Here is a 17,224-nt window from a genome sequence, read left to right on the forward strand (position 1 = left end):
ATACCTGAAGACGATGATGTCATATCAACACCAGTAAAAGATGGAAGAATGTCGAAATCCATTGATGACGATAATTCCGATGAGTAGAATGATGATTTCATCTGACTCGTAGCCCCTGTAAACATAATAGTATTAGGAAAGATTGTAAAATACAATTTGCAATGAAAGCAATGTGAACAAATGTGATTTGAAGGAACAAACAGGTTCACCTTTAGAAGATGTTGAAAACGTGTGCATTCTGGTAGACGGATCGTATACGACATCCGACATTGACGACTGTAATAGTTCAAGACTGGAAGATACTGGAAGTATACCCTCGGATGATTGTCCATCGTATAAGGACGTCACCAACAGGTCCCCAGAAAACACTGTACCGGATGGTAGCAGAGTGGATGAGACAGACAGCGGCTCTTGTGTTAAAAGGTCCTCAATACCTACAATATCAAGGTTGTGGTAAGGATAAAATGATCATAAAGCCTTTTCTTTTACTGTAAAAAAATGAAATATTAACTTTTGCTCATTGACTTAAATATTCTTTGTTCTTTTTTAGTTTATTTTACACTCTTCTATAGTTATTTTGTAAAAGTTGATTACTAGTAATGTAAACTAGTGACAAAGAAGTTTGTGTTTACTAGTAATTCCTTTCAAATCCCCAGTTTCAGAGAGAACTCACTTAGCTCACTTTTGCAAAGGAGGGGGATGTCAGCTGATTATGTTGGCAATTTGTGAGCATATTGGCCATGTTTCTCTTATCACCTACATTGTAATTTCTGAATTTTAAAATCTTTTGACAGTTAAATATTTAGAGGTTTGACCATGTGTTCTGGAGTCTCTCAGTTACCGCGTGTGTTACTCATTACTCGCGTATGTAGATGGCGCTCACTTAACACGTACATGTATGTTGGTGGCGCTCAGTTACCGCGTATATCTGTGGCGCTCACTTACCGCGTATGTTGGAGGCTCTCTTAAACCGCGTACATTAGTGGCGTGTAGTTACCGCGTGTGTTAGTGGCGTGCAGTTACCGCGTATGTTGGTGGCGTGCAGTTACCGCGTATGTTGGTGGCGTGCAGTTACCGCGTACGTTGGTGGCGCTCACTTACCGCGTATATTTTTGGCGCTAGATAGGATGATGTAAAAGGTGTTATTGGTAGTCAGCTCGTCCTGTATTGTGTATCGAAATCTCTCCACCGTGATAGGATCATTGAACTCGAAACTAATCGTGGCTTCAGTGTATTCATCATCTTGCCTGCAAGAATAACAAAAATGATCTACACAAAAGTGATAATATTAAGATTCTGATTTAAATATAGAACTTTTATACTAGAAATAGAAATACCAAATCACTTTGAACCCCCCCCCCCCCTCTCCCCCTCTCTACTCACTAGAAATCTCAAAACATACAGGCAGCATTATTCTGATCAAAAAATTTTCTGGAGTCAAATACTAATATATTTGACAGTTCAGTAGGGTACATCACTTGTGTAAATATATCTTGTTTAAGAAGATTCTTCATTTTTTCTTCGTATATTATTTTGCTAATCATTTTGGCCAAATACTACACCAGGGTGTTTTATATGTAATAATATCACAAATTGCATTGGGTTATTTTTTAAAAGAACATTTTTCTCATGCGTTTCTTTATTGATTTGTTACGATTTGAACAATTTAGAATCTAAATTATTGTTATTTCCATATTAAACTGTGAACTCTCCTTGGGTTCCCAGTATTGGCCCTGGGGTCACAGGTTTTACAAATTGGAATCGACAGTTCTTACTATCTGCAACCTTTCTATCAGGAAACCTGCATAGTTATTATATATTTTTTCATTTCAACAATACATTCAATTATATATATATATTACCTTAGTCCTATAAGTCCTTCCGTCTTAAAATTTGGAACATTGGAAAAAAGGTCGCTGATCTGAAACATAAAGGAAGAGTTATCTGACTTGTGACACTGTGATCTTGTTTAGTGCACCAACTGAGGCCAAGCATAGCTGTATACATACTTCTTGCAGGAGGTCGCCCTCTAACGATTTGTAGTTTTCTGAGCTAGTGTTTAAAAAGTCAGGATTCCAGAGTTCCCAAAGTAAGAAATCGCCCCGGAATTTTGTAAAGATCTGCTGACCTGAAACACAAATATATTGGTATGAATGAATGAATGAATTAGAGAGAGAGAGAGAGGGGGTACAGGCTTATATCTATATATCAGTTGATCTGAATGAAAGCAGAAATTTTTTTCTAAAAACCTTCCAATTACAATGTATAGGTTGTTCTTTAGTGATATATATATATATATATATATATATATATATATATATATATATATATATATATATATATATATATATATATATATATATATATATATATATAACTAATGTTTTTCGTTTTTAATATGAATGTCGTCACGTTTACTTTAAGCAAAAATACATGAACATTGCTGTTATCTCTAACTTAACTCGCGGATGTTGCTTTCTTCTTTAAACCCCACAATAACATGACTGGTTCCCATACACCAGTCAAAGAAATACTGACCAGAAATCTATACCCAGAGTGACCTATCTGCTGTGTTTACTTTCATGATCCTCGAGTAAACATTTGTATTGAGGTCTTCCATTGATAAAGCAGAAGTACTCTTTAGATACACATTAACATTAGTGTTCCCACGGTTATCTGTTTTATACAGATATCATTAGCAAATACTTGGAGAAAGACGGACGATTTATTTTTATTACAATGAAGAAACGATTTATGTATACATTTTCCTCATCTATATAGAAACATTTGACAAAATGTAATCTGAATTACAGTGAACTCGCATATATTTAAAGTTGATGAAAGCGACTTGCTTCATTAGTGGCATAATGCGCTATGATAGAAAAAGCTCTTATCTCTCATTATTGTGTGATTACATCCTTGAGTTTGGATAAGAATTAACATAACATTTATTTGAAAACCTTCCTCGGCAATAAAGAGCAAGAGATTATTCAGTCTTGCGTTATTTGGCTTTATATTTTGTTAGTTGCAAGCTTTCAACTTTTGAGAGAGAGAGAGAGAGAGAGAGAGAGAGAGAGAGAGAGATTGCAGGGTTGGGTTATAATGTTACATAGACTAGTCTTTTTGTGTGACTCACGCTGCATTAATATAACCAGTGGTCATAAATCAGAGTGATGTAAAGGTAGACGATGTGTTTATTGAAAACGACTTCATTTATATCATTTTTGTGGTCTCAAGATTAAAAGTTTTTCCCTGTTCCATACATTTTAGGAGGCCACAGAATGAACCTTTTAATGACCATGACAGACAGGCCAGGCACATGGAAACTTCAACCTGCACCTGCATTTATATCATTCTGTCAAGCAGACGTCAATTTTATTGCATATTCACATTTCACATGGACATTCATTTTTCAAAATCCGAATTGGAGTTGAGGTAATTTTATTTTACAACTATCTATTAACCGTATGCATAACTTGACTCCATTAAAAACTTGGAAAAATCAAAAGATTCAGATTATATAATTCCAAGTATATTGCATGCATTGCTGATACATGCAACACGGTTCGCGATCACTTCCAAGATATATGTAGGCTTTGTAGCTGAAACACAGGTAACAGTAGATAAAGCACTCAGAGGACAGGGCATGTAAGGTCAAGGAAATAAAACTCTTCTATTTTAGGAATACGACTATTGCATATATTTCACGATTTTTACATAACACAGGTGACGGATGTCTTAGTTTCAATTAAATGGCGGACTCCTTAATCAATTTATGGGTCATCGTTGGTCATTTAGAGATCGTATAAACGTCAAAGTTTGAAATCAAAGGGAGCGGAAACAATAGCTGAATGGTGTGTGATTTTCTCGTATTTTGCTGTATTTAGACTGACCCTCGGTGACAGCGGAAGACGGATGTCTTTTGATTAGTCGTCTAGGTACCACATCATGTATTTCCCTGTATTAGTATAAAGGCACTCTATTTTGGAAATAAAAGGTTTCTTTTGGTTAATATTCTGGGATGGTGGTGGGGATTATGTTTGAACAAGTTCACAATAAATACATGGGTCCTTGGGCGAAAAAAAAATTGACGAAACTTGTAATGGCTTTTTGGAAATTATTTCAAACCGTGTTTGATAAACACGTCTTTTTAGACACTGGTGTAATCGTTCGGGACACATGTAGTTAGTTTTTCTACGCTTTATGACATTAGTATTAGACTGCGCATATATACAAACGAGCTATGATATGTGTACATTTTGTACCACGGAAACCACAGCCTGGTCGTGACGAGGGGACACTTATGGTGCTATGGGATACCTGTCGGTATTAAATAATTATTAAAGTGCATTATATTAAAAAAAACCTCTCATCGATTCAGAATTTTCAAATTTTACGATATCTGACCAAAAAAATATATTTAAAAATTTTTCGGAAAGGTAAAAATTATAAAAGCCACAGCGGATTCGAACTTAAGACTTACAAGATTGGTAGATAACTCTTTAACCCTTTGCACTACGTTATTTAGTAACAAAATTTGGGGGGGGGGGATAAAAGAAGTATACTTGTTTATTTCGATAGGAAGTACGCCACAATATGGAGGTGCTCCCATACCACCAATATAGCGGGAAGCCCTTTCTGACAATTTTCAGTCTGTTTAATTTGTATCTCCCACTCATGAGAACACAGAATCTATTCATTGAGTGACAACGAGGCTTCTACTCCACCTGATGTCGGGAAAATCCCTGAAACATGGCCTCTCCTGAATCACTGACACGGCGGTTCCCAATCTGTGTACTTGAAACTCTTGGGCTTCTCTTGTACACAAGTCTGCTCTTGAAGATTTTTTATAGGGTTTCGAACGGTTAGTATACATGCCGTGCATTATCACTAATAAATATTGATGATTGTTTCAATCATGTAAGCTATAATCTAGAACAAACGAGAGTCTTAAAGCCTACTCTATCTAAAGAGTTTACATGTTCATTAATGTCTCATATTGTAGACTGTATACGACATGTAACGTACAATTGTAGTTCCATGAGTTAGCTGATCACCCCTACATTCCAGAATGGTTCGCACGACCGGTTTTTTAAAGGTAGGTACAAACTGTGTCATTTAAATCAACCATGTGCACTTCAAACACATAATATCAACTCTTGTATTAAAAGAATTATTATATTGATCGTAAGATGATTTTGTAGTAGTAGTGTCAGTACTACGGCCAGGGCCAGCCCTCCACCCCAGGTTAATGTATGTCGCGGGGGGGGGGGGGGGTCTAACGACAGCATAATCCCCTTAGAACGACGTGGTCCGAGCCATGACTCAATCCTAACGAAAGGACAATAGTCCGGTAATGCACAGAGCATACTTATGAGTGTCTTTTTATTTTGAAACATAGCGCTTAGATCTTGGAGAATAAAAGAGGGGGACATGGTTCTACAGACAATAATAATGCCCATTTACAGCCCTCTCCCCCTGACCGATTTCTCCGGAAACGGGGCAGGAGATAACCGTCCGTCATATGGGCAGGGTAGGAGAAGCTTGTACTGAAGCTGCCGACATGCCCTCCACCCGAATTTTCTCTTAAGTTACAGATATGCAGCTATCTACATCGTATCGCGTGCGAAAATATATGTTATGATGACAAAACATGTTTATACATGCTCTGTCGAGTTACAAAAGTCATTCATAAGTACAAGTTATATACATAGAGTGTTACCCCCTCCAACTGTGTTCTTTCATAAGCTGATTTACAAATACCAAAACTATGCTTATCCGCACATTCTCAATCAATAAAAAGTGCCACAACCGGGGGTGATTTTCATAAGATTACAAATCCAACAATTTTTCGGAGTTAATATTCCTTCGTAAGTAGCGATTTTCTAATCCTTGACACGACCAAGTAATAACAACTTTGCAAAATTCTAAAAACATAAATAAATATGGTCTTAATAAGATGACAAGCCCTCATAACGTCTAGTATGTGGAGCGCTGTGGGGGAAGGGTTTATTTTGTTTGATTCTATAGAATGAATGAATGTGATTTCTTGATCGTAATCTATAAAGCGATAACGGCGCGTATGGAATGTATTTTACTGAATAAATAAAATGATAAACTGTCGTTCATAAAAAAAGGTGTGCTGAATTACACGATATATTTGGCATTGTTAGCATTTGTATATGTAATATTTAAGCTTATGGTAGGCTCCATTCAAATTGTTTACTGTTCATGAAACTATAAATTATTATCAAATGTAAGACTACGTTACTCAAAATTACTCTACACACGTCATTCCACTGAATTTTAAAACTTTCATGAGAGACTATGTAGGACACTTTTAGAAAATAAAATCCCTCCACAAAATTTCTTTGCGAAGCGAATAAGCAAATCAACTCGGTGATCTAAACTGACAGTGAATCACTGTCTAGCTTGTGTCAGGACTTGTGAGTGGCTAGTGACACGCCAGAGGAGCTCTACCCCTATATCTACAGCTGACTCGTTAATTTTTTAAGTGAACCTACCATGCAATTTATTAAAAATATTTAAATCGATTATTTTGTTAAAAATGTACTATTTTTTATTTTATTCTACCGGTATATAATAAGGACGATTAACTTAAAGTGGCGGTTCCTTTAAAAAAAATTAGAGATTATTGAGAACCAAAATTTTAAATTGTCATGACGCTGGTTTCGAGTGAAATATACACAGATTGCGTAGTCTAAGCTCAAAAGCCAGACAAATCTTGTTGATTTCAAAAAGCAATGCCACCTACAATGAAATAGACAGGCCTACGTCACATTGCTGTTTGACACCAATTACCCAATGTCCAAGCTCTTGTTAAAATGGTTCTAAAATGATTTGTGCGGTTGCTGTAGAGATCTCTTCTGTAGTATTCAACATGAACCAACAAAATTATCTGATTATAGTTACTATTTTCATTTGTTTTTACATCTCTCTTTGAATTTCTCTTCAAATATCAATACGTGTATAGAAATAGCGGTAGTGAATGAAAATAAAAACTCATCGTAATGTCAGTGCGCTCTACAACATTAACAGCCAATTCTACCATATAAGGAAGGCTACTACATGTGTGTGGAGGTCCGACGTCAGTCCGTGAAGACCGTGCTCTCATCATTATTTACCAACAACTCCCCATGTCATATAATCCTTTTTCATCTGAATCTGTATCACGTAGCTATGTCAACGTGCGCTGGATTGTGTTTTCAAGAGACAAACATTAATAAGTAAAGATATTTAAAAATCTAATCGATATTCATTGGTAGAATTGGTGAGTCCGTGAAAGATACCACAGAACTATAGTTCCGGATCAAAGAGGAGGTTGAAGTTTTAAAAATCTATCAGACCCACATTATTGGTTAAATGTCACAGAGTTACAAATCGTAAACGTTATATATATTTGCCCACGATTTAATGAAAATTACGCCATTTGTCTATTGCTGGTATACATCTGTCAGTGATATAGCAAGTCAAATCGGTCGGTGTCGTTTTCCTTTCGTACATGTAGAACTGCTTAGATTTTCTAAAGCTCAGTGACTCTGAAGTCAGATGGCAATTACGAGAACACCACCAGGTCGCCCTTACGAATGATTTGATGACCATGTAACAAATTGGACACATTAAAAAACAACAATTTCAATATGTGTAAAAAACCTAGGCAAATATATAAACTTAAGTATGAAATTAAGAACCAATATCTGAAGTTACTTTAGATGTTGTCATTTTGATTTTTTCCCTTTATGTCGTATTTCTGTATGTACTAGGGTCTCCTGTAAAACATCAACCTCTGTATTTTAAGCATAAAGAAATAAAGAATGAACTAATTAACAAATCGGACACACTCACACTGATCATAAACGTGATTAGAGCGATCACAAATCAGCATTATTTCTGTCTAGACACGCATACAGCATAAGTGGTTTCATGTACTGTATCATCTTCACTAGCAAAGGATTAACTATCCCAGAGGAGCGGATCAAAAGCCTTTGGCTAGCAAAGATGGTACCACCCCCCCCCCCCCCCCCCCCGGTCGTCCCCGGTCCGCCGAAAGCTGTGATGTACATTGCCACCGTCCGCCAGAGGTAGCCGGCGTGTAATCGACTCATTATGACAATGACACGTCCTGGATTTATGGTTGTGTTGATCGTTTGTCAATCTTGTCAACAGACGTTTTTTGGGAATTTTCTTCTCGTTACAAAGCTTTCCCGAAACCCAAAATATGACAGACATTTTATGAATTTGTACACAAAAGATGATATAATCTTATATCTTTTTTAACAGAATTCCTTAATCAGATGATAAGTCAAATAAAATTCTAATTTATAACAGAAAAATTGTACGAATGAAAATGTTGTCCTAAGTGCTCCTTGCTGATAAACTTTAAATCTGAAATGACAACTTAATCATCCTCATAGGCTTAACCGCAATTTGAATATTTAGAAACAAACTTATAAAACTTTCAAAATGGAGAGACAATGTATAGGGCCGTCGATCAAAGCCGTAATATGGATTCTTCACATAGAACATGTGTAATTGGATTCCAATATATGACACAACATAAAAGAATGCGTCCATATTCTTTGTAAAGGTTATCAAAGAGCACGGGCAATCGTTAAAGAAGGGGACTGTCATACATATACTTGCTATTTTAAGCAATATCTGCCAGCACTTAAAAATGTTTCGTCCTTTTATTGCAAAAATGGATTAAAACAATGAAAGGTTTAAGAATTATTAAGACCAATGCTCTATGTTGAGATGGAGAGAGTTTATGGTTAGTAGTGAGAGTCACTCAACTGTGGTTAGTGACTGCTGATGATCGGGGACTACAAATGTCCATAGAACTGGAATGCCGAATCGATCACTACCAGCAATAATATTCACCTTTTCTCATAAAATAGTTCTGTACGGAGCGTCTGGTGTAAACTAGGTCCTTCCAGGTAACCGTATGCGGTGTTGTGGTACCTAGTATTACACAGTTCCCGTCGATAATGATATACTGGTCGCCGACGTACGGCCGTGCCTGGCTGACTGAGCTCTTCGATTATAAACAAACTCGTGAATTGTCTCTGATGGCTGTAGGCACGTGTTGCCAATCAAAGCAAGCATCAATTTTTTTGCCTATGACTGGTCTGAATTGTAAGTATGTTGCTATCAAATAATTGGAAGAATTTGATAATATACTGGAAGAAGAAAATATTCTTCTAGAAGCAATGTAATATTGTATACATTATTTATATAAGCTTAGCCATTCTAAATTGAAATGAAATACTAGATTTTTTATTAAAACATTATAAGATGAAAGGGCTTAGCAGCTAGACTTGAAGGTATTTTAGGTATGTCATAAATAGCGATACATGTATAATCACGAGTAACAATGATGGTGAATCATTAGAGACCGGTTGTAAAATAAGCAACACTTCATCATACACGGTCTGTGTACGTAAGGAAGCACCCCTCTCCGCCCCCTAATTACACGTCCTCGATAAAACTGGATTCAAATACAGTGAAATCAGGAGTCTCACAGCGTGTCCTTTTTGAGTGTGTATTTTCCCACGATCTCCAGAAAATCGTTATACCAGGGTAGAGAGTAACTAAAGTCACTAGAACTTTAGTACACAAGTCAGAAAATAAACATAAAGGTCATGTGACCATTGATAATTTATAATTTTGCTATTGTTGTGACGGTATATATTTGCACGAACTAATGTGCGGGGTATTTAATCTGAAAAATAATCAGACATATACAAACACTTCTGACACCATTGTTGTGACGGTATATATTTGTCAATGATACTCACAAATATGAGTTATGAGTTGTTAAAAACCTCTAAAGTCTGACGGATAAAATCTACGTCCAACTCGGGCAAGGTACAGGTAACAACTGAACTTTGTTTACAATGGATATATATTTATGTTGTTATTTATGGAATTCCGAACCCGATGGTAATATTCACTACACTCCTCCCCATCATATTTAAAAGGACTGGTGTGTAAAACTTTAAAACATATACATGTATTATTTCTAATAAATTACTAAGTAACACACTATTAGACAGCTGTTCACAATCAGACAATCCGACTGTAAATAAAGCACTCCAAAAGTATGATGTTTCATATATGCAAAGATTAAATAAAAACAGATAACACTGTTATCAAGAGGCATAAAAATATTGGCCTTATTAAAAACTAATACATGTATTTAAAAGTAATGAACATTGATTGTTCAGTCCTAAATTATATTTGTTTAAGTTAAAACCCTACATTGGTTTGATTATTGTTATCCATTAGCAAACTACATTAAGTTCCAAGATCTTAATAAAATCAGACAATGATATCAGAGTAACCGACATCTTTGACTGCAGAACTTAAATCACATAAATTAATTTTAAGTATTTCCTGATAATTCATTAACATTGAATCAAGATTGTATTCGTAAAGTTTAGATTTGTCCTTATACATGTATTTGCATCTTTGTTGTTTTATTATACAATTTTCATTCTTGTATTTTCCTATCTGACAACTTCTATATGCCTGTCCTAACAAAATTTAATTAAAGTTGCCATGTGGCCAGTCTAAGTGTGGATAACACATGTCATGTGACCTAGCCATTGTGTCCGGATAGGGCCACTGCAACAGCCTAATAGTGCATTCTAATCACCATCATATAAGAAGAAAGACTTCCTAATTATTTATAAGTTTTTAGCCCAAAGTGTATAAATGACATTTGGTTTACATTTTGCCAATACTTGAATATTTTTTTTATAAAAATTAGCACCACTTATATAGCCCCGTCATAATGCCTCGATGGTCAAGGTTGAACAAACTTAAACACACTTTACATCAAGATGTTAGCATTACGTACAGCATATTGAATGAAAGATGTTTCATATTGAGCCCGAATACACTGTAGTCCTAATAAGTTCACTGCAACACTAATGGTGCAGCATGATTTAGATGGTACAGTTTTATACAGATTTAAAACATAGAGAATATCATGATACTTCAGTTCACATCATAAAACCAGTCTAGAAAACTGAAGATTTCCATAAGAGCCAACCCGTTTTCGCTTTATTTCAGTAATTTTGATTGAAATTCCGAAGAAGTCGAGGTTTGAGTAGTTTACAGACGGACATACAGATACCGGTAGATGGGCGCCATCAGTCAAGATATCACGAGCCTAAAGCTCAGGTAAGCTAAAAACCTACTGATGTTACATGTTACTAATTCCTCAATTTCAATCTATCAAGTGATGTTTCATAACGAATCATTCAATGGGCACACCTGACATAATAGCTCCTCCAACTCGTTGGTTAATGGTAGATAGTTTGTCTTTCCTTATTGAATTCTATATATATTATCTTATGCTTCGTTTTACTTGAAAGATTATTACGTGGTTACTTATTTTTTTCAAGTCTATACATTAAATAACCTTTCATAACTATAATCCACACATTTCAGATATGAATAGTGTGTACTGAATTATCACAAACAGGTCTGTATAGCTTCCTGAACCACTGACACAGTGAACGTCAATGAAATCTTTTCAGAACAGGTATTCTGTGTTCATTCACGTCTGGGGGTTTAAATCCATTCACAAATCTAGGTAAATAGAGCAGTAGCTGGCAGCTACTCATCACCAGGGTCCCCCGGCGGTGTCCCTGACGTCACACTGCGGACCAGAGCTACACATCTCGCTGCACGGTTTCTTCATTTGACTCTCGCCTTTTATGATGAACTGTTTAGAATCGTATCAGTTTTCATCACAATACATATAATATGTGAACCAACTTCAAGAATCTGTTTCTTACTCCAACGCTATAAAATCAACTGTGTTACATCATATTTTAGGGATTGATTGTTAATACTTTTGTATTTAAATATTTATTTGTTACATATTACGAGGTCTGGTCGGTTATTGGCTTAGCTTTACGGAAAAGCTTCATGTACAACTAGGAAACAAACAGACAGATCCAAAGTAGTTGACAAAAGTGAAACAGTATAGCTTATATAACAACATACGGATAGAAATCTTATTTCACAGACTCAGTTGTGTAACCTGCATGACAAACTTACGGACAGTGTCATCAACAGCCGTACAAACAGTAGCACATTTGATAAACATACAGTGCATTAAATTGATTAAACAGACTGAGGATCTTAGAAACAAATATTACAGCTTATTTGTCAAACGGACAAAAGAAACTTCCTCGACAACCATACGAACAGTATTTCTTATTTGACAATAATTGGACATTGTAGCCTATCAAACGGAGGAGTAATATAATGGTTATATAACTGACAAACAGAGGGACACTAGCTACACTAGCTTCCATAACGAACGGTATATATTAGAAATAGAAGGACAGTGCAGCTTATTTGACAGAACGTTTGTGAAGCTAACAGACAAACACCTTCAACCGCCGCTGATTGTAATGTTTCAAAATACCTACACGTCTTTTTCAGTGTTCAGATTTGCATAACAGCTTAAAAACAAAGTACAACTCGAATTTACAAGATCTGTCCCCAGTTAACTCATTTATAAATGAAAATTAAAGCATCGTGCAGAATGTGCTGCAGAGTGGCCTGACAGCTAGCGAAGGACACCTTAATGGCCAGATCTAATAAAAACACACAAGTCGTCACAGATGATGGATTACTGTTATGCAACTTTAAAGAGAGGACAATTTAATTGCAAGATGCAAGATTTTTCAAAAACAAGACGTGGTTAGTAGAAAACAGTGACATTTACTTATAAGACATCGCAGCAGTCTTAAGTTCGCAAGACATGACTTTTGTATTTGGGATTATTATAATGAACACGATGACCAGCAGGGGTTCTCCCGCTGTTCTCTCTTCTGTATGATTATCATATTACAGCGTACGCGTATTTATCATAATGCTTGCTATCACGTGATTTTGTAAATTGATTTGTCTATGAAGTTTGATAAAAATGGAAACTAGGATCACTCAGACAGATTGTTTTTAAAAACTTTTAAATTTTGAACCATTTAAAGTACAGCGGTCCGAGGCCGATTGGCGCTCTGTTTGGAACAAGATCGTTCAATGTCCGGCGTCTTCTCCACAACAAGCGATACTTATGGACTAAGTCCTCCTTTCACTAAGTTAAAGGACCGGGGTCTAACTTTTCATCCGTTGTTATGTAAGATAGTCAACTTTCAACACAAGACCGTTCTGGATATTGTTGGAATTCAACAAATGAGCTGCCTGAGTCGGATTTAGTTCTGCGAAGTCGCGGGCCGCGCCTCTCAAACCAGTTCCGCGTATTTTTAAACACGGTGGGCAAATCGTCGTGGGCGAGTCTATATAATTACTCAATATGACACCGACAGGTTGAACTAGAAAAATAAATGGGATGACCTGTAGTTTGCAAAAATTAACAAGAATTAAAAAATGACAATAAACTGAAGTTTGTGGGTGCGGGCTCATCATCATTACTCCCTTAAAATAATCAGGCAACTGTTATACTTACATGTAAATAAAATATTGAATGGCACTTCAGATTCTTTATCAAGCAACATGCTAGTGTCATGTTGTACATTTTGAATTAACGGGGTGAGTGTAGATACAAATTTTACAATTTGACATACTATATGACTTAATATAAAAAGGAATAATAAAAATTGCATGTAAGTAGCTTTAAAAGTTCTGAATTAACTGCGTGGCTGCAAATACAAAATTTACAACATGACACTAGTTTGGTCTAATAAAGCGGAATCTTGTATACTGTATGTAGTCATCGACGGGCGACTGACGGCAGTTGCGTGTATAGTTGTGATGTATCGGTGTATCTATCAAATTTATGATTCTCTTCCATAGCTAACATAAGATTTAAATTCCTTTCCTTTAAAAACTTTTTTGTTTGTGTCTCAAGTATTAAAACTAAAGATCGGTGTATCCATGCCCCGTCTGTCCGTCTGCTTATAAGGACAATGTGATAACGAGGTTTTACGTCTGCTGAGATTTTAAGGGGTCTAGATGGTCGTGGCCGTGTTTGGACTTTATTGATTTCTTTAGAAGAAGAGCTCTTTATAATGATATAGAAAAATAATTTAAAAAATTAAGCTAGGATTTAAGGGTTTTTTCTTCATTAAGTTATGATTTACAGCTGAAGAAATTGTCTCTAAAATTGAATGGTAGATCTGATGGGGAATTGGTTGACCACCAAGCCTCCCTAACGATGCAATTCGGTGCAAGATAGATAAATATCAAAACCTGGGGATTGAGATTGAACGAAACTCAAAGAAATGTGCATAACCCTCCCGCCTCCCCCCCCCTCTCTCTCTCTCTCTCTCTCTCTCTCTCTCTCTCAAAATCTTTTATCTATCCATTTATCCATCCAACTAATTATATCGTAAGTTCGAGACTCTACCGCTACCAAATCTCCAAAACAATTGAATGCTAAGACATGTAGAACAATCCATCAGGAACGTATATTCTCGCCCCAATTACATGTGCCGCTGGTCGTTGTCATACAATGTGGTCGAATGTGTCCGGTCTTAGTCACCGAGAGACAAGTAGCAGGGGGCGAGAGAGCGGGCACAAAGAGGTCTTGTCAGGACCTTGCCCACATTGGCAGGAAACACCCTACTTCCCAAGTACACCCAGCTCAATAGGTCTGCTGTTTACTAGTAAAAATGGCCAGTACAAATCTTGATTCATTGCTGTATGACAATTGATCAATACTGTGGGTAAATATACTTTAGTAGAGAATGTAATATGGTCACCAATTATAAAGCAAACGTGAATAAGCATGGACGAGATATCATACCATAACAAGCTCATCTAGATCTTGTCGGAGTTGATCTTTATACGTGTATTTTTACTCACATATCAGTATAAAGTACTAATTATATATTGGGACATTGTCCAGTGGTTTTGAGATCGAAATAAATGAATAAATATACTTATATTACTAGCTGATTGCTAATTGCTGACTGCAAATATTCTGATTGCTAATATTCTTCTATGACCTCGAATGTCCTTACAAAAGTCGCATAATTGAAGTGTGCGAATATTCTGGTAGCGGAAGTACTCCTCTTCTTTGATGGACCGAGATCTTTGACTAGTCCCCTGCCCCTGGACTGTCAGCTGTCAGACGCCTGAATGAGGACAGATGCCAGAGAGAGGCTTACCCTTGGTTTGGTATTACGACCCTAGACCCGATAAAGTTTGTCAAAAGGTATGAAATTTGTAACGGATTAATTCTCAAACATCAAAAAGGCGAATATTAGCACAGCCAAGTCACGCCGCGATCAATGTCTGTCAAAGAAGGCAGAGATGAGAGGCCAGTATACTGAGGCCCTGTCATTTTTATACATGTATGGCGGCTGGTTTAAGATAACGTTAAGATGGCTTATACAAAGACTGAACAAAAATACAGGCACGCATTTCTTTAAAAGTAACATTGGTCTTATAAGTAACTCTCAGAGTAACACCAGTAAATGTTTTTTTAACAATCAAATACACATGTTACGCAGCCATCATTCTCTAGTGTATAGTAAAACAGACGTGTGTACAGATTGTACTACTTTACCATGAAAGACTGGCTCCCTGACAGTATTTTTGGGCTAGGGTCATTTTACAATATTGTTTAAAATTCTGAAGCGTATTCATTCATAACCGTTATGTACAGAGCTTTATATTGACAGACAGACAGACGGTACATGGAATGTGTGACCAGCCCGACCTCTCCTGTCACAGTACCTCTGTTTCAGCGCTTCCGAAATAAGAGGACTCGGGGGGGGGGGGGGGGGGGTTATTACTCGGGTAGATAATAACGTTACTAAGATCATGTATACACCTACATATACGTTTAGCTGTCGAGAGGGGTAGCTATATTCCTTGTATTATTTTCTAATCCGTGGTAGATGTAATATAGAAGGCATTTCCCCCTAACATGCATTTCCTTTCTCCATATGCATTTCCATTAGCGTTTCTGGTAGTGACTGTGCGTGGTTTTGTCTACAGAGGCGTCAACACGTGCAGCCCGCCCCTCTGACACATTATGTTAATGGCTTATAGTGTCTGCAGGTCCTAATAAAGAATTAATTTCTCACCTTATCATAATTACATCTTTGTTTGAGATAAAGACGTAACAAGGGTTTTTTGTTTGCCAGATAATGAGGCACTGCTAGGTCGGAAAAAAGTTATACTACAGCTAGAGTGTAGTATGAGAAACAAGTTTCATATATAATTGGGGATGAGGTGGGATCGGCTGAAAGGGGGGGATCTGTTTTAGATCTGCTGTATAATCATTTGACTTTTTAAATCTTAGGCAAACGATTCCTTTAGCAATGAGTTCCGTATGATCTATATCTAACAGTTTCATTTAAAACTGGTTGGATCCTAAACTTAAAAATACCGTCTCGTGAATTAAAATGACAATACACTCTTTAAGCTGTGACTATCAAACTTATTGCAGACGTGAGGTTTTTTTTGCATTACAATGGCCGATTGTCGTCTGCCCGAGAGTGGCGAAAGCGGATCATTAAACTGTTCGATATGCATTACATGGTATCAATAAAAGAGAGAGAGAGAGAGAGAGAGAGAGAGAGAGAGAGAGAGAGAGAGAGAGAGAGAGATCATGCTCATGGACTTACCGGACACTCCCAGTAGTAAGCTGGTTAGCAGCAGCAGTCTGGAAGTAGCGAACATCTCCACGTGCTTTAATTCCTTGTCACTCGAAATCAGGTGTCAAAAGATGAATATCAAATCCGCAACCAAATCAATGTTACTTTCCAATAACAAAATCCTCTACCTTGTCATGACTTTGGATTGTCAGATTTTTTACACCGATATTTTGGATAATTTCTGCTGATAACTTTACTATATTAAGTCAACCGGTTCTTGAGCACAATTGAAAAGAATAAAATTAAATGGTTGTAAAATTCCTTTGAATGAATATTTCAATCCATTGATCCGTTTGAAATCATTCTATAGATCGGTGTCTCTCAGAAATGACTGGTCGCAAGGCGTTGTCTTCAAGAATTTGATCTGACCAGTTCTATTAAGGTAACACAAAAGTCCAAAACACACCTTATTCCTTAATTGGCCACTACTAAGGCCTACACCTGAATAGGTATGAACTACTAAACGGAATAACAGGTAGGAATTTGGAATCGTCCAGAAGGGGCGTGTAGGATTTCACATGGGCCGTTATTGATTGAGATAATATAGAACGTAT

General features: G+C 36.6%; 1 protein-coding gene across 1 annotated transcript in view; it reads right to left on the reverse strand.

Moving 5' to 3' along the window:
• The window catches only part of LOC105320216 (mucin-2), a 34,181-nt gene extending 17,027 nt beyond the window's left edge, over positions 1-17,154 (reverse strand). The window contains exons 1-6 of the mRNA XM_066068461.1: positions 16,641-17,154; positions 2,010-2,128; positions 1,863-1,921; positions 1,102-1,247; positions 210-434; positions 5-115 (exon numbers count right to left, since the gene is read on the reverse strand). Coding sequence (XP_065924533.1) covers positions 5-115; positions 210-434; positions 1,102-1,247; positions 1,863-1,921; positions 2,010-2,128; positions 16,641-16,695 — 715 coding nt within the window. The 5' untranslated portion in view covers positions 16,696-17,154. The remainder of the gene's footprint in view (positions 1-4; positions 116-209; positions 435-1,101; positions 1,248-1,862; positions 1,922-2,009; positions 2,129-16,640) is intronic.
• Positions 17,155-17,224: the final 70 nt, after the last annotated feature.

Source organism: Magallana gigas, chromosome 1 (assembly GCF_963853765.1).
Source record: "Magallana gigas chromosome 1, xbMagGiga1.1, whole genome shotgun sequence".
Lineage (NCBI taxonomy): Eukaryota > Metazoa > Mollusca > Bivalvia > Ostreida > Ostreidae > Magallana > Magallana gigas.